The 17,939-nt window shown below is 40.6% G+C and overlaps 2 protein-coding genes across 2 annotated transcripts; both read right to left on the bottom strand.

Moving 5' to 3' along the window:
• Positions 1–343: 343 nt before the first annotated feature.
• si:dkey-32e6.6 (extracellular matrix protein 2) lies at positions 344–9,811 on the bottom strand. The gene is made up of 10 exons (XM_067526181.1): positions 9,076–9,811; positions 8,737–8,894; positions 8,390–8,629; positions 8,082–8,289; positions 7,554–7,669; positions 6,204–6,336; positions 5,978–6,135; positions 5,725–5,864; positions 1,296–1,622; positions 344–933 (listed from the first exon to the last, which is right to left on the bottom strand). The coding sequence occupies exons 1-10, from the start codon at positions 9,284–9,286 to the stop codon at positions 756–758; spliced, it is 1,869 nt and encodes a 622-aa protein (XP_067382282.1). The 5' UTR covers positions 9,287–9,811; the 3' UTR covers positions 344–755.
• A 1,153-nt stretch (positions 9,812–10,964) lies between these two features.
• Positions 10,965–17,837, bottom strand: tktb (transketolase b). The gene is made up of 14 exons (XM_067526184.1): positions 17,587–17,837; positions 15,564–15,681; positions 15,346–15,459; positions 15,140–15,237; positions 14,027–14,218; positions 13,745–13,872; positions 13,441–13,637; positions 13,148–13,312; positions 12,774–12,930; positions 12,558–12,688; positions 12,386–12,469; positions 12,181–12,277; positions 11,930–12,049; positions 10,965–11,752 (listed from the first exon to the last, which is right to left on the bottom strand). The coding sequence occupies exons 1-14, from the start codon at positions 17,691–17,693 to the stop codon at positions 11,580–11,582; spliced, it is 1,881 nt and encodes a 626-aa protein (XP_067382285.1). The 5' UTR covers positions 17,694–17,837; the 3' UTR covers positions 10,965–11,579.
• Between the last annotated feature and the right edge of the window lie 102 nt (positions 17,838–17,939).

Below are 17,939 nucleotides of genomic sequence, written 5' to 3' on the forward strand. Positions count from 1 at the left end.
CCCTGAGTATTTATACGGAACGGCTGGTGGCAGTTGTTTATGTTGGAGCTCAGAACCAAGAACATGAACACCGTGTTTATATTTTCCTCCGTTATGGGCCTCTTTGGTTCACACAGCGTCGCCAGACGTTTTCAGCATCTCTCAAGGACCTCCATGCTGTGATCCCAAGTTTTGACAGCTTCCTGGAGGCATGTCACATCCAGTTATCCCTTTATTTCTATTTTACAAGAGCAAAAATAGTCCTATGTGTCCTGTAACTACCCCAGACTAAGACTAGACACATGGGTTAATCCTTTTCAGTCAACATATTCTCAAAGTATCACCGGCTTGAATGAAAAGAGAGTAAACTGGGGTTTTAAGCATATTTGGATCTCACTGTAATGTATTATCCTTTTACATTTCCAAGACCATTTTACATAATAATCAGATCCATGGCTGTGTAGCTTAAATTAAACATTTGCTTTAATACACACACAAAATTACAGTTATTTGCTAATGATAGTTGAGGTGTGAAAGAAAAGGATGGCTTTGGGGAAGGTAAAATAAAAGCTGTGACTGACTGAGCAAACAAAATGAAAAAGCTATTTCCTCAAAGCCGGCTTGATTTTAGGATAATTACAATGGTGCACAAATGAGCGGAGCAGTGAGGGCAAAAGAATCACACAGGGGGAAAAATGAAAGAATTATGTAGTTGCAAGTCACCATGAGCATTTTCGTGTTTGCATCTGTTCACGCCCAAAGTATATCTGTGTGGTCTACTGCTGGTTTGACTTCCTCTGCTGTGGATGAAGGACCAGTCCCTGGGGGTCAATAAGGCAGGAAAAAGCATTTGCAGGAATCTTCTCTATTTCCAGCTGGTTATTTTCCAAGTGTACCGTAGCCAAAGTAGAGCCAGAATTCTGAGGGTGGCACACTCCCCACTGCCTCACCAGTCTGAAACCGCAAACACAAAACAAAATCAAGTGATAGGTTCTAAAATTAGTGTCCTAATATTAAACTTAATAAAATGTATGTATTTTTGACATTATTAGTTTTGGCTGCTGACCAGGATAGCCAACATGAATTACTAGGTTAAATCAAAGGGTGAAAGTTTGTCTGATACAGCTGACAGACAGAAATAAGCAGTTATTGTGATAAAAAGTCTTTGACTCAATTTTCTTTCTTTGCCAAATTCTTTTGAGCAATTTCAAGAAAGCAGCTGCACAAGCAGAGCTAATGATATTATTACAGGATTGGATAACAAGCAAGCATTTTGCAAAATGCGTTTGACTCCTAACATGGAACTGCAGTTCTACCTGATCTGGTTGTGGTCGAGTCTCAGCACCTGCAGGCTCTTAAACTGTCGAACGCATCGAGGAACCTCCCCCAGGTGATTGTTGTCTAAAAGGAGCTCAGCCATAGAGCGATATGTTCCAACAAAAGAAACTTGGTCTATACCCTCATTGCTCAAGGAATTGTGGGATAGATTGAGGGACCGGAGGCCAGGCCGCAGGTGACGGAAAGTGAAGGTTGGAATGGAACTGATTTGGTTGTGTTGGAGGGTCAGTTTACGTAGCGGGCGAGGCAGATTCACTGGGACAGAGGTGAACTGGTTGTAGGACAGATCCAAGTCTTGCAGGGACCTGAGAAGAAGAAGAATTGTGAAACTCAGTCAGGTAGTGTCACAACAAGAAAATCATCTGATGAACATATTTCCTTAGACATGATAGTAACGTCTACGCTGGTTCCAAAGGTTTTCACTGCACACTCCATGGTTTATAGCTAATTGACTCCTGCATAGCATTGCTGGCGTGGCAGGCAGTCAGGAGTGCAGTGCGGGAGGTCAGGCTGCTGGGGCATGACAAGGAGCAGCAGGGGAGAAAATAATGGGGCCTGAGGTTTTGCATTGTGCCGTAATGGGAGTTTGAAGGGGACTTTGTGGATGAGAGACTGATAAGGGGTATGAAATGGTTTGGTTGGCGGGAAAGAGAATGAACGGCTGTAGTAGAAGAACCAGATATCAGATGTCAGAGGCGAAGATACGCCATGGGGGTGGGGGGGGTATTTTTATTGGAAGATCCCACACAGCTGTTGTAAATTTACATGACAAGTCAGAGAAGATGACAGATCATATTTCCTGTTGTGCAAATTCTAGACCACACTGAACAAGCAATCGACTGAGAAGACCCTCAGATGGTCAAATGGAGAATAAGGAGAAACTGACTTGAGGGTTATGAATGTGGAAGACTTTGGTTTTAGCTTCCATCCCTTGAAATGTTAAACTTTGAGGTTACATTAATTATTGGTGACATAGATGACATGACAGTGACGAAGGGTAAAAGAAAGACAAAGGCAAATTATCAGAATAACGAAGCCAAAACTCACTGAATGCACAGCTCTCTTATCCATATTGTTCAATTTATCCTCTGTTCCATTTCAAAACAATTGTGTGCTGCTGATTTGTATTCTAAATATTTGCCAAGAAGCTCAGCAGCAGTCAGGCACTGCTCAGAGCTCCACATGGTATTAATGAGCAGAGGGACACACAGTTCTGTCCTCTAAGAGTCCTCCACCCTCCACACTCCCACACAATGGCAAATGCACACACGCACACCCATGTACATGCAACATGATGCGAAGAAGAAGTGAGACGAAGAAACATGCTGATGGACAGCAAATGTACATTATATAAGAAAACATGGTCTTAAAAACCCTAAATTACAAATAGCTCATGTGCAAATACAGTATGTACACGTGCTTCTCCAACCATAAGATTAATTTGTTGTGTGATTTCTAAAAACATTTATAAAGAGGCATCCAACAATTACACAGCACCAAATGGTTTTATGGCGTGAATGTGTGTGCCCATGTTTTTGTGCAAAGCATGGCCAGGAGTAATCAAGCCAATGATCCACTTATCCCCAGGGAGATGTGTTCTAATGGGAAACAGCATACTGAGGAGTTTGTCCCACTCCCCCTAAACACATGTAGATCTACAAGCAGCTCCCATCTTTACTGCCAACACTTCTACTAGTAATGTAGTTTATGCACTTTGGCAATTTAACCAGGTTAATCTACCATAGCCAGGCAAGGTTTCTCTGCCAAGCAGCCTAGACAGATAGAGACGGAAAAGAAAAAGCGTTGTGAGGAATGGCCAATACCAGAGCATGACATCAGCTACTGTATATCACTTCACTGTAGTGTTGGCTTCTGTGTGCATGGAATTTATTAACCAAGGCTCATATCTGGAAGTATTTGAGTCCATTTGTCACATCTGTTGAGTGAAGAGTGAAGCACATTTGGTTCAAATTAAAGAAACTGAATATGGTAATAATCATTTACAGCAGTAAGACTTTGTTTATAATGCTTATCTGTTGTGAGTCCTCAGTATCTAGGCTGTTTAATTTGTATTGCACAGACTGTAATGTCAAATTTCACTTGACATTAGGGTGAAGCCTTAGGAGAGTAATTGTGTTTACGTGTGGTGGTGGTGGTGTGTGCCTGTGAATCAGTTTACAGTCAGGCTCTGACATGTCATACCACAACACACCTTTCATGTGATCATCACTGAACCTGCACCTCCATGCAGTCTGCCTGAGCCAGCAGCCATGATAAATCTAAACAGAGATCACAATTTAAATGACAGCCTCTGTATCTAAACGATACGACTAATGATAACCAAATGGACATAAATATGTATATCATTAAATCCACCAAAACCACTTTCAAAACAAGATAATAAAATACTATAAAATATGATACTGTTCCTGTGTCACCTATTATTTAATAGCACCAGTGCAATTTACCTGGTTATTACTCAAGTTGATGACACATTTACAAGGCTGTGATGCAAAGCTGCAGACTACAACAATCTACATTACAAATGTTTTAAGGGCATTATTTAAACTAGAATGGAAAACATATTACCTATTGTTTGTCTATTCGTGACAAGTGATGTTTATATAGCTTCAATCAGTGGAAGTAATTTAAAACAAGTTCTGGTTCTGTCATTGAAACTGTGGTTTGAAGCTAGATCTGTAGGCTCATGGGAGTGGTGTGATTGCAGCTAGATTTTGATTGACTGGGGGAAAAGCATATAAGGGGTCATTAAAGATGGTTATTTGAACAAAAAGATTCATAAAGAGCCAGGAGAAAATGTGTGTGTGAGTGCGTGTGTATGAGTGCGTGCATGCGTGTGTGTGTGTGTGTGTGTGTGTGTGTGTGTGTGTGTATGTGTGCATGCTGGCATTATGTCTACAAAAATGCAGTAATTGTAAATTCACCCATAAGAACACAGAGTACAAAAGAGTATGGAATGTCGGAAATAAGAAATCTAAATATGAACATATTGTATGATATGACTGAACAGAGCTGACATAGACAGTATTAACAAGGAACATAGTGAGCCGAGACACGCTGGCAGTCTAAGCTCACTATGTCCTGAGACAGAGCCCATCTCTTCCCCCCAGCTCACCGTAACCTTTAATATCCTCCACTCACTCAAATCCTTGAAGTCCAGCATAAGGCAGCAATAACATTGATGCTGTAATATGGGAGAGAGGCAGTCCGCTAACCAGAAGCAGCTCCCTGCAGTTTGTTTACTAATTAAGTGATTTACTTTTCATTCTGTTTCTCTTCCTTTACGGTGTATTTCGCAATACACCTCTCCTGCAAGATGACAAGATAATAATTTTAATTACAAGTGGTACAACATTAAGATTAGTTATTATATGTAGAATACATTAAACTGTAAGTACAAGGAAAAGTCGTATTTTATGTCAATTTGGTGACACTAGTGAAATTTTATATATTTAATCTCCTGCTGTGTTAGTTGTGTTGAGGACACGTTGATTTTGAGGAAGCTACTCCTCTCCTGAGTAGTGACATCAAGTGTCAGTTGTCAACAATCTTTGAGTCAAAAATGAAGCGAAATCTTTAACCACTCTCTCTCTCTTTGAATAAGGTTTTGATTTTCTACGAGTGATTACAAAATTGCATGATGTCTTCAGTCAAATTTCCTTTGAACACATTTTATCAATTTTGTATTTCCTCTGTTGTAGACATTCAGTCATATCACAACAATCCGAAGTCTCTCCAGTTGAACCTTTCCTGTCTTTCTTTTCTCTTTTGCATTTTCTTTTGTTAAGTCTGTTGCTCCCATTGTGGTTCACAAGGATCCCAAGGAGCAACGAAAAACCCTCTGGAATTCACTATATTTAAAAAAAGACACACACAGCATATAGACACATCAAGAAATACCCAAACACACACAGCCACACTATTGTCCTCAAGTTCTTCTTCACATGCCTGCTCATCTATGTACACAAAGACATTTGCCTTAACTTCTCTGATATATGTGCACAAATGCATGTGTGTTTATTTAAGTGGGTATGCAGGATTGAGAGAAAATGAGAGAAAAAGGAAAAAAGAAAAGAAGAATGTCTGCATTTGCAGGTATTAGTCACACTGCCCACCAAAGAGTCTGACACAAATGCCAGACATTCTAAAATCCTGCTCTGGATTGTGAGTGAGTTTATATGCATGTTTGTTTGTAAACTTAGCATCAGCAATGTTATTGGTGATAGAAGCATTATTTGTCAGTTCATTCGATGAAAACCTGGATGGCAAAAGTTTTCAACTTCTCAAATAACTCCACTCTACCCTCTTATGGCTGCGAAAGGAACTGCAGAACATTTAATTGTAGAAAAAAAAATAAAACCACTGTCTCAGGATGAATGCAATTACTTGAGATGAGTCCAGGCATAGGTGGTGATGCTGTGCTCGTGCAGCAGGTTGTGACTCAGATCCAGAACTCTCATGTGGACAAAGCCCCTCAGTGCCTCTTCTGGCACCCCTTCAATAACATTTTTACTCATTTTAAGCTCCTGTAGGAAATAAAAAAATAAACATCACTGTGGGGCATCACGGTCTTCATGTCCAGAAGACTGATCCTAACATTTAAGGAGGAGCATTTTCAGTAAAAGTGTTGCTAATGCACCTGTAGGGTGGGAGGAAGACCCAGAGGGAGGGAACGGAAGTTGTTGTTGTCCAGCTGGAGGTGTTGAAGCATCTCTAGTGGTCTGAAGGCCAGTGGTGACACAGTGCCATCATGAAGAGCATTGTCCTGCAGCTCCAGCTTCAATAGGTTAATCAAACCTAGAAGAAAATGTTGCATATTTTTTCATTCTAAAAGACTTTGTTTTTGTGTAAAGACACAACTCTACCTTGAAAGCAATGACCGGTGAGAGCACTAAGCTTGTTATTGCTAATCTTGAGTTCCTCCAGAGATGCTGGAAGCCAAGGGATCCTGGTAAGCTGGTTGCCATCTAGGCTCAGTTTCTTCAGAAATGTCAAGTTCTATATGACACACAGAAAAAAACAGAGGCAAGCAGGCTAGAAAGATAAATAACAAATTGTCTCAAAATCCATAATTCTACATCCCAATTTGCCAAGCAAGACACAATCATAGAGTTCACAGAAATACACCATGGGAGAATGACAAATCTGGACATCTCTCCCACGTCTATCTATCATGTATTTTTAGTCAATCGAGTTTATGTGGCTCTTATGTTGAAGTTCCTGTGGTGGATGAGTTGATTTGTGTCCAGTAAAAGCAGTGGACTGCATCTTTTGCGGTATTCCTCTATACTAGCCATTAGTTCTCTGTCATTACTGGCATGTGAGCAAATAAAAAAAATAAGCAAAATCCTCTAAAAATAATGCCTTTTTACTCTCCACGTCATTGGCTGCAGCTGATTTCGAACAGGTTTGTCCAGCCAGTACTGTGATAGTATGTCAATGGTGGTGTGTAATGATTGGTCAGATTGTGGTAGGCTGCCTCTGTATGGTGTGGTTAGGATCTGTGTTTGGCCTGTGGTCAGTTAGAGGTTAGACCCACAGGTTATTCTTAGTAAGGATTAGTTAATGCAGTTCTCTGTGCTCTTATATTACTGTAATGATACAGGGTGCAGCCTGCCTTTTATTTTAATTAGATGCAAAGTTGCTTATAAATCTGACTTGTAACTCACAGGCGCAATCATTCATACTCAGCAGGCTGCAGAGTCTCCACAAGAGGGAGCTTTGTGGGTCAGACCACTTCTACACACCCTAACATATAAAGACATCAGTGTATCTTCTGATAGCAAAGAGAAATTATAAAATTCTAAATTTTGGCACTTTATACTTATTTGACACTCCACCTTCCATTGGATATTCAATATTCCACCAAATTCACAAAATGGACACACATACCTAAAGTCTGACAAAAAATAGTTGTGACACTCATTGCTTGCAGTGACATCAAGTTGAACTGGAACAACAGGTTTGAAACTGCTAATGATATGGATTTCAGTGCATCACATCAATGGCACTGTATGTATACCATGCAACTTTACACTGTTTTAAAGAAAGAACAGATACACCTCTAATATGGTGAACACATGGCTGAACATACAGTAACAACTTCATAGCTGAGATGTATTTGCAGATAAGCACTGAACTGACAGTGAGGATACAGCCGTGTCAGACAGTGAGGGGATAAAGCAGACGTATGCACACACTGCAGTGTTACTCACAGACAGAGGGTTTTGGCTGAATGACTCATCGTCCAATTTGTTTTTGCTCAGGTCCAGTGTCAAGAGGTTCAGCAAGCCAGAGAAATCTTGTGGAGCAATGCTTCTTAAGTTATTCTCTAAATGAAAAAGAAATCACATGGTATGATATTTGTATGTATGTAAAGCTGAATGTTGAATGGATAATATAGCTTGTGAAGCGTTTTGATTGTGTTGTAAGAAACCTTCCCTTAAACATCACTTGATCCTGAGGTCATGTCGTGTTGACATTTTTTATCAATAATCTGACATTCATGTAAGGAATACTGTCGGTAGGTGAACTTTGGTTGAAGCAAACAACAATTCAGATAATGATATACTATCTTAACTTAGTGTGTTTCGTGCCAAATGCTACAAATCACAACCTCTGTAAGGCTATCTGTATAAATATATCTATGACAGGGGCTAGGGGCATCGCTGAGTGCCATCCCAATAAGAATAAACATGCCTATTTTTGTATGGTGAACCTAAAACCACAGCCCAGACACACACCTGCCAAATCCAGCTTTGTGGCCTCCAGGTCGTGGATGACTGGCAGGTGAGTCATGCCGACACCCCTGCAGCTGATTTCTCCAACAGCAAGCTGACACTCACCAAGTGGAGAATCTGTAAAGTTACTATTTGTATCTGTTTGATTGCTGGGAGGCTCAGTTGCCTCTTCCTCTTCTTCTTCCTCCTCCTCTTTTTCTTTTTCTTCTTTCTGAGGGACAATAAAAAAAATTACAGTTAAATAACATTTTATGAATTAAACTGCATGGTTCCAATTAAAGAAAACAATGGCCTAATAAAAAAGGGTGGACCTCCTCCTCGTCCTCCTCCTCCTTCTCCTCCTCCTCCTCCTCCTCCTCGTCATCTTCATCGTCGTCATCATCGTCATCGTCCTCGTCCTCATCATCATCATCATCATCCTCCTGTGGTTTTCTTAGACCCATCAGCCTCTTCTTTTCAGTATGAAGTTCCCTCAGTACAGCCATGAGGCCACTGCTCTCTTCTCCTCTTCCACGCTTACCCCAGCCCATCAGGGGTCGCCCCAATCCTGCCTACAATAATAAATGTACACAAACACTCCAGAGCATGACATGGGTTAAAAAAGAAATGATGGTGTTCAGTTTTCAAACAGTAATTTGCAGTGGTTCTCTGGTCATACTATTCTATAGGCAGTGGCCTCCACCAGGGCTGCATGTTTCCTTCTCCCCCAGGCTCCCCTTCTTCTTCTCACTGGCTCCAGCTTTCTGAAGTCAGCTCTTTGCTGATCTTTCTCCTCCTCTGCCTCCATTTGGACATGCTCATCCTCGCTCTCTGTCACTTTGTTAAAGACACCAAACAAAGCAAGAAAAAGAAAAAGTAATTACAGGCATTTAAATAAATCCAAAAAGTTAATCCTTCATTCTAGCTAAACGACATAAAAAACTATTTTATAAATCTTTTATTAGTCAAGAGCATGCAGACAGAAGCAATCAGCCTTTAATAGTTAACAATAGTTTACCAGGAGGGAGGGTTGCACTTAAAACATGTGGATCTAACAAGGTTGCTCCTGTTTCAATTCCTGTTGGACGAATAGTTGCTGGTCTAAATTCAGGTGTCTCAGAAGAAGTTTCAAAGTATACATCCTTGTCATGCCAAGAGTTTACACTTTGTCCTGAAAAAACTGAGCCACTCAGATAAATGAACATGATCCACATCTTTGGAATTTGCATTATTGAATGTTCATTCAATTCAAGCTATTTCAGCAGAGAAAGACGCCCAAAAATGAGTGTAGATCTTCGGGGCTGAATGCTGGTTGAAAAAAGAAAACATACAAAAGTGTAGATCATAAAAATGTTTGTTGATAAATGTCCAGAAATCCTCCAAATGTGAAATTAGCAGCACTGAGAAAAAACTGTATTCACTGTTGTGACTGGTGAATGCTGGAATGAAGAAAGAGCAAGAAGATGGGAAGGAATATCTAGGAGGTGGAGAGGTTAAAAAAAGAAACTTTCACATTGTTATTAAAGGCCCTTACCATACCATAGAATACACAGACCCGCCCCGCTCCTCTCCCTCTCATAACTAGCTGCTAACACTAGGTGGAAACGCAGAGGTTTGTAGAGGAGGTGAGAGATGGACTGAGAGAAAAAAGATAAGAACTGGAAGACTCCAACTTTCATACACCTATGATAGATTCAGTTATGTTTTGTGAGCCACTTTCAGTTTCCATGTAGTGGATTGGGATCTTGAATCATTTCCAACAGGACACAGAGTTGATAGAGTTCACATCAGGGTCAGTCTTGTTTGGCCATGCTCCACTTGCATCTATGTATGAAAAGACACACAACCTGTAAGAAATGAACAATAAGCCTGTATTTATATTCTGCACATCCATACATGCACTCTGGAGTGTGTGCATACTTACACTCAACCCCAAGCCAGGCAGGTGTCATCAGCCGATTGTCGAGCCAAACTGGGATTTTCACTGTGGGTTAAAACCTTTGGACAGTGCCTCTTATTTGCTCAGTAACCACATGCACACAATCTGTCAAAATATGTCATGTACTAGACAACCACTTATGTGAGTGACATTATTTTCTGCTATTAGGTCTTTTACAATCAAAGTATGCACCACGTCTTGGCCGCTTGAGATTTGGTTTTTCTGCAACTGCATTTTTGCTGATGAGAGACATGAGAGCAGAACACACACATATTCCAAATGGCACAGTGGACAAGTTGACACTCAACACTGAAACACTCAGTTCTAAATCTGCTCCTCCAAGGTAAACAGTGATGAATCCAAAGACTACTCCTATAAATCTCAACAGAAACATGCAGTAATCCACTGACCACACTCAACCCCTTTCTTCATTTGAGTCTGACAACACCCTGAAATTAACAAATCTCCACTGCATAGACTGGCACTGATGCCCAGGACACTCATTACTTCCCTGGGTACAGTTACTAGTTCATGAAAGAATGCACTAAATCATTCTGCCTGTAAATTAACACACTGTCACAACCTTGTTCTTAGAGTATGGGGCCAAGACTGACCACTGTCAGCTCTAGAATCTATTACAGCCATTTAAACAAAGTAAATCACACTGTAGTTATCAGTTTAGACACTTTGGGGATTGGGTTAACCGCAAACATAAGTATCATAATGTGCTGATAAAATACATTAAAAATTATTGTAGTCATTAGTACAGATAAGGAAATCTTGTTAAGCAAATTGTTGTCTAGGATTATGCCTATTAAAAGTCAATCCTGTAGTGCGATATTGCATTTCATGGCTTATGTTAGAACTTTGATCTCCTGTTGGCACTAAAGAGACTTGATCAGACTTAGGAATTAAGGGGACTCCTTTTAGTCACATCTAGCATTGAACTAAAACAACACAATGACACAGATAGTTCTGGGAAATTTTATTCTGTTTATCACAGCAACATAACAGGTGACCTGGAAAAGCCACTGACAGTGCCCTTGTGATCAGGAATCATGAGAAATGCTCAAACTTAAACTAGTTAAGACAGCACACTCTGGGTCTTTGAAAAACTGTTTTACTGCAGCATTGATGCATATGAGTGACAAAAGTAATGTTATACAACTTTAAAAAAAAAACAAAAAAAACAAAATTGCCAACAGTGCTTTTAAGACAAACTATGGTCATCAGGAATGTGGAAAAGAAATGTTTGAATGTGACAAGTGGTGTGACAGTTCAGAATGGATCACAATTAGGAGAAGCAGATTGCATGACAGGTTTCAAAGCCGTTAACATTTACAGTATTTAGTGACGCTTCTGTCTGACACACTTTAAAGACAGGAATGTTACTGCAACAACAGCAGAACACATATCGAAAAAAGTTACTAGAATGCAACACCACACTGGCTTTGTAAATGCTGCAGACAAGACCATGTGAGGAGTAAATGTGACTTCACATTATCATACCAGGAAATGGCAAACTGGGCAGGAAGCTGGAGGCGATTGAAGAAAGCATTAACGTGGGAGATCAGGAGCAGTCTTTAGTTTGCAAAGGTCTGACGCACAGCACTGGCAATATGCTTGGCGCTGATGCCGAAGAGGTCGAGCAGCTCTCGGGGCTTTCCGCTGCGAGGAACACCAGACACTGCCAGACGGGTGACAACAATGCCAGGCTCGCTGCCCACTGCTGACAGCACTGCTTCTCCGAGACCCCCTGAACAGACAAAAGTTAGAGATGCCAGAATTTTTATATTTACAAAGATAAAAAATAAAAATGATTAAACAATTGAGAGAATGTGGCGATTGCCTCTCGTTAAGTAACAATTTACTACTAAAATAGTGGGCAAGTCAACTATTATCACCCAAAATTTACCAGGAGGAAAAAACCCACCTTCCTTGTAATGGTCCTCTACTGTTATAATCTGTCCACCTGTGGCTCTGGCACTAGCCAGAATGGTAGCAGCATCCAGGGGTTTGATGGTGAATGGGTCAATCACACGGATGTTTTTCCCTGTGGATATTAATTATGAAATTATTACCTCAGAAATGACTCCAACTCCTGTGTTATTTGGTGTGTGGTTGTGACACATGGGCTCAAGACCAAATCCTACATCTATCCACTAGATGGCAGTGTGGCTTTACCTTCACTAGCCAGCATATCTGCAGCATCAAGAGCCTCATGAAGAGTTACACCAGCTCCAATCACAGTCACCTGATCACTGTCAGACTGGCGCACCACCTATTCAAATATAGGCGATTCCAAATAAATGTCAGCTCCCATGTTTTGAAGTCCCTTGAGGCATTTTCTGCAGGAGGACTGGTGTGTTACTATGATACTAAAAATTACCTTTGCTACACCAACTTCAAACTTCTCTTCTGGAGAGTAGATTACTGCCGTCTCTGGTCGACTGGTACGGATGAAGCAAATACCCTGAAATATCACATTAGAGCACAAGAATGTTACACTCATTGTGAGGACAACTTAAATGACATGCACTAAAATAGGGCGGCCTTCTGACCTTTGTGTTAGCTGCTAGCTCTACAGCCCTCTCTGTTGACACTCCATCACTGGGGTAGAACACTGTACATGTTGGGATGGCACGGAACATGGCCAAGTCTTCAAGGGCCATTTGGGAAGGACCATCCTCACCTGAAGGAGGAGGAGGAAGATTTGTCAAGAACAGGATGCACTCAGCATTTTCCACACCAAGTAGTAATGTCTAGAGAAAGCATACCGATGGAGACTCCACAGTGGGACCCTACAAGGTTGACATTTGACTGTGAGATTGCTCCCATACGGATCTGATCATAGGCTCTTGAGAGGAAGGCAGCAAAAGTGCTTGCAAATGTGACTGTGCGGTCACGGGTGGCACAGCCAATGGCCACACCTACCTGCAACAAAGAATTTTGTATTGGGGTTTAGGGACAGATGTTGCAATCATTTCAAGCCTTCTCAAATCAGCCAACCAATTGAAAACTCTTGAAAAAACACACACCCCTTGGAGGTTCAAAATTATTAAAAAGCTTTTAGTTAAAAAGGTTAGCTGCATCCAGAAAGAAAAAAGGAGAAGCCCAGAAAAGAGTGTGAATCTCAAGGACTAGTGCATACCATGTTCTGTTCAGCGATGAAACACTCAATGTAACGTTCAGGGAAAGCCTTCTTGAACATATCTGAGAAGGTGGAGTTTTTGGTGTCTCCATCAAGGGCCACCACTCTTTGACTTGCCTGACCCAACTTAGCCAGGGCCACACCATATGCTCGTCTTGTTGCAATCTGATGGAGCAAATAAAGAAATAAGGTAAAGTTCTCATGTGGTTTTTTTAAAAAAAAAAAAGTCTGCTCAAAGTGGTTTTTGCATCAGGGAACGCCAGGGAGAAGAAAGAAGCGAAAACAAAAAGCACCTTGTCTCCCTTTTTGTATGCTGGGGGTGAAGGCAGGGAGATTGGGCTAAGGTCAGCAGCTGGTGTGTCATCATTGGGCAGTTGAGGGCACAGGGTCTTGTTGGGGACCTGGATCAGAGCCTGTAGGTCATTCAGGAGGTCATCCACCCTGTCTTTAGGGATGGGTTTTCCATGCCAGTTATCAAGATCCTCGATATCTACAGCCAACAGATTAACAAGTCAAATTCAGGTAGCATGCAAAGACCAAAAAAAAAAAAAAAAAAAAAACACACACACACACACACACACAAGCAACCAAACTCACTCTTAAGCCCTTTGCCCTTGAATGTTTTAGCAACAATGCAAGTTGGTTTGCCCTTGATATGCTGAGCCTGCCAGAAAGCTTTGCACAGCTCTTCCACATCATGTCCATCCACAACGTATGTGTTCCACCTACACAAAAACATGGCATAGGATACGGTAAAATAAAAATTAATGGATGTATTATTTGAAATGCCCAAATTAAATTTAAGCCAGGATGGTGTGAAATGACAAATATAAAAGCCATTATTTCTTTAAAGTGTGTAAAGTCTGAGTAAACACTGACCCAAAGGCTTCACAGCGTTTACGGTAGGTCTCCATATCATGTTGCAGGGGTGCAGCCTCACTCTGACCAAGCCGATTGACATCTAGTATGGCCACCAGGTTGTCCAGCTGGTAGTAGGAGGCAAATGCCATTGCCTCCCACACTGAGCCCTCCGAGCACTCTCCATCACCCAGCAAGCAGTATACACGGTAACTACACAAACAGATATTAGAATTGGTCCTTAAACAAGACAGCACAACAACATTCATTTATATTGGGGTCAAAACTGACAATTAGCAACAGATAGCATTTCATAGCAGCTCAGACAGGCTAGTAAGTTACTGTTGCACTAGTAGCCTTTATACACACTCCTGCTAGGGAGCGGTTTAACACAATTACAACTACAGATTTCACCAGTGAACAGATTATGTTTTTTTTTTTTTTTAAAAGAAACCGGTCTTTCACCTACTACAACCTTATTTAAACAATGCTCTTGTTTAAACAATGAAGAGTCAACAGCATGTTAAAAAAAAAAAAAAAAAAAAAAAAAAAAACACACACAAAACAAAAACAACCATTAAAGACAGGCTTAAAACATGTCTGCACATGCAAACGGATCATTGGCTGTTCATGGTGACCAGAGATTCACTTAGTGGGATCAAATGTGTTCCAAAGTTCAGCTGAATCCAATATGAGACTTTAGCATTTGAGTCAGACAATTCAAGTGGATTTCTTCTAAAGTTCAGACTCAAATTTCTCCTCCCATCACTTTAAACAGAAGAGGGGTGGACACTGGTCCCAAAGAACAGGAAGCAGTAGAGCCACCAAATATTTCTACACAAGAACATCAGAATTGCTTTCATTTTGGCATCAAACAATGTGAACCCATCCTTTGAGCAATCTACTCAAACTCAATGCACTAAAATTACACTTCTGATTAAAGATGAACAAAGTCGAAGAGCAATTTAAAAAAGCACATGTATGATTAACTGAATATTCAAATTAGATGGAAAAGGTCAAGGTAGTCAAAGACTGGAAAACAGCTAACTTAAGTTAGCTTGAATATTCAAAACGCATAGGAGATTAAATGAGCATTGATTTTTTTACTTCATGAATGCAGTTTTGCATACACACCTAGATTTGTCAAAGTTTTTGCCTGTATAGGCCATTCCACAAGCAGCCCCAAGACCCTGTCCCAGAGATCCTGTTGCCACATCAACAAACTCCAGTTTCTGGTAAACAGGAGAGAGGATAAGAATTATAGTTGATAAAGTCAAAGTTACATCATATGATATTAATAAAGAACATCAATAAAGAAAAATTCAGGATTCGTAACTTACTGGTGTGGGGTGCCCCTCCAGGTCACAGTCAAGCTTGCGCAGGTTGAGCAGATCAGATTCCTTCACAAAACCTGCCTCTGCCCATGCAGCATACAGGATAGGGGCAGCATGACCCTATAGATGAAGGAAAAATTAAAGTCTTAAATTTGATAATCCTTCAAGTTGCACTGATGAAATAAAGGATGTCAAATCTGTCCCCTAAAAACACAAACACAAACCTTTGACAGCACAAAGCGATCATTACACTGGTTGTGAGGATCCTCTGCTTTATAGCGCATGACATGGAAGAAGAGCACAGACATAAGCTCTGCTGCGCTGCAGCATGATGTAGGGTGACTGAGGAAAGAAAGACAGACCGTTAGTGGAAGTTTAGAAAAAGTACACATGAGGGGACGTAACAAAAAATAAATAAATTGCACTCCATGCACGTTTTGATATTCAGCCCATAAATAAATCACCTTTACAAAAATATTAAACACTTAAGAGTTGAATAGGACACTTAAAGATAGCAATTGCACAATGTTTGACAAACACTTCAACACTACATATCACAAGCCATGATGAATTTGAAGACAGCCTTCTTAAAATTAGTAATGTCACTCGTGTCAATAGCTTATTAATATGTAACAAGATTCCAAACTCCCAAGCTCTAACACACAAAAAAAAAAGCACACTTGTGAAACCGTTAGTTGCTGCACAGTGGTCCAAATATTGTAACAGACATCTTTAGAAATTCCACTTTACCCAACAGCATGTCAGCTTCCCTATGTGGGTTAAGCTAAAAATGGCATAATGTCATCCATGCTGAAAACACACTAAGTAATCATATTCAACACATAAGTGACTGTCAGTTACATTGAATAATTAAAATAATAAAAAGCCAGTGGTCCATTTACCCATTGCCCCTTTCTTGACAGAGAACCTGCAGGGGAGTAAAACTCAAGTAAATTCATAAAAGCCATTATATAAGCAAACAGGCCCTCGAGTGTAATGTTCAGTCAGTGTGTTGAGCTTAGGGTGTCAAAACTCAGACATCCTTTGTTAACAAAGACAGCAGTATCAAACATTTGGACGCCCCATACTCAGGACAATAGGGAGAGAATATGCCACAAGAACAGGTTTATCTACAAACATTTCCTTTCAACTGTTGCAGTTATGTCCAAAGGCAAAAAAAACACAAAGATACAACATCAGATTTCTTAAAGGCTTGACCTAAATAGCAGAAAGAAAAAGTTTAAACAAATTTAAACAGTCAACTATGGTGATACATTTGACTGTCAGACACTTATTAAATCAAATTTAAGAAATGTCTAAGGCCACACATACACCTTAAAAAGATACAAAGAGCCCCATAATGATCTCTGGAGCCCAGACGTCTTTAAAAAGGTATTATACCCCGGTCAACGAGGGAAACCCGGAAACAAACGCTAAAGTGACGTTTCCCGCAGGGAAATGAAAGGCGGCTTCTGAAACTCGGACTTTAAGGATGAGGCCATTCCACAGGTGCCCTTCAGACCGGCCATTTTTGTGGCGACACATCTCCTGAAAGTTAACGATGTGCCTTTATCTCTGACTGATAGGAGCTTCGACTTCTTTAAATAAATAAACACACACACACATTTTTTTTATATATATATATATATATATATATATATATATATATATATATATATATATATATATATTTTTTTTTTTTTTTTAAACAAAAACAACTTTACTTTCCCATAATGCCTAGTAATTTAGGACGCACAGCGTCACACTCACCATGACATCGATCATCTAACCGTTATCATGTGATTTCTTGTTTCATGCTAATTAAAGTAGCTCCGTGCTAATTCATGTTACTTCCAAGTCCTTCACTGAAATTCTCCGCGTGATCACACGGACTTTACACAACATAGTCTACAAACAGACTGCCGTAAGCTTTTATTTCGGTCTTTCATTCCATAGCATCATCTACAAACTGGTAGCTTATGCTAGTCTCAGCCGAGACCTTACACTTTGAGAATTACTGCGAACTGCCGACCAACTTGGGTCGTTTATGAAAGTGTCTACATAATTAACGCATGTCTGCGGAGGCTGCGCCGTCCCGCGTGAAGATTATCTACAGCACGTGCAACCAGGCCCCGCACCTAAAGTGTGAGTTAGACACAATAATGTGACGAAAATACACATTTCTTCACATGTACCACTATGATTTATAGTAAAGGCACCTAGTGTGAATACCTCTGATTTTCTTACCCAGAGTTTGAGGCGCATGTAGCATTGATGGAGTGGATCCTGAGCTTGTTAGCAATATCTTTGAGTCCCTGCAGAGTTTTCTCATCGGGCTTGTGGTAGCTGGTCATGTTTGCTGGATTATTTCTTGCGTCGTGCAGCTTGAAACGTGATCGTATTTCGGTCTCGTCGGTTCAGTGCTGAGCCACGGCGGTTTTAACTGCTCGTCGCATGTACAACCGAGGAGGAAAAGCAAACAGAACTGGGGACTTAAGTGTCGTCAAACAGCCACGCCCACCTGATCCACTCATTGGACGAAGAGCGGTGGCGCAAGTTCGTTTCAGTTACAACAGTTGAACAGAGATTTGCTTTGTTTT

Source organism: Channa argus, chromosome 13 (assembly GCF_033026475.1).
Source record: "Channa argus isolate prfri chromosome 13, Channa argus male v1.0, whole genome shotgun sequence".
NCBI lineage: Eukaryota > Metazoa > Chordata > Actinopteri > Anabantiformes > Channidae > Channa > Channa argus.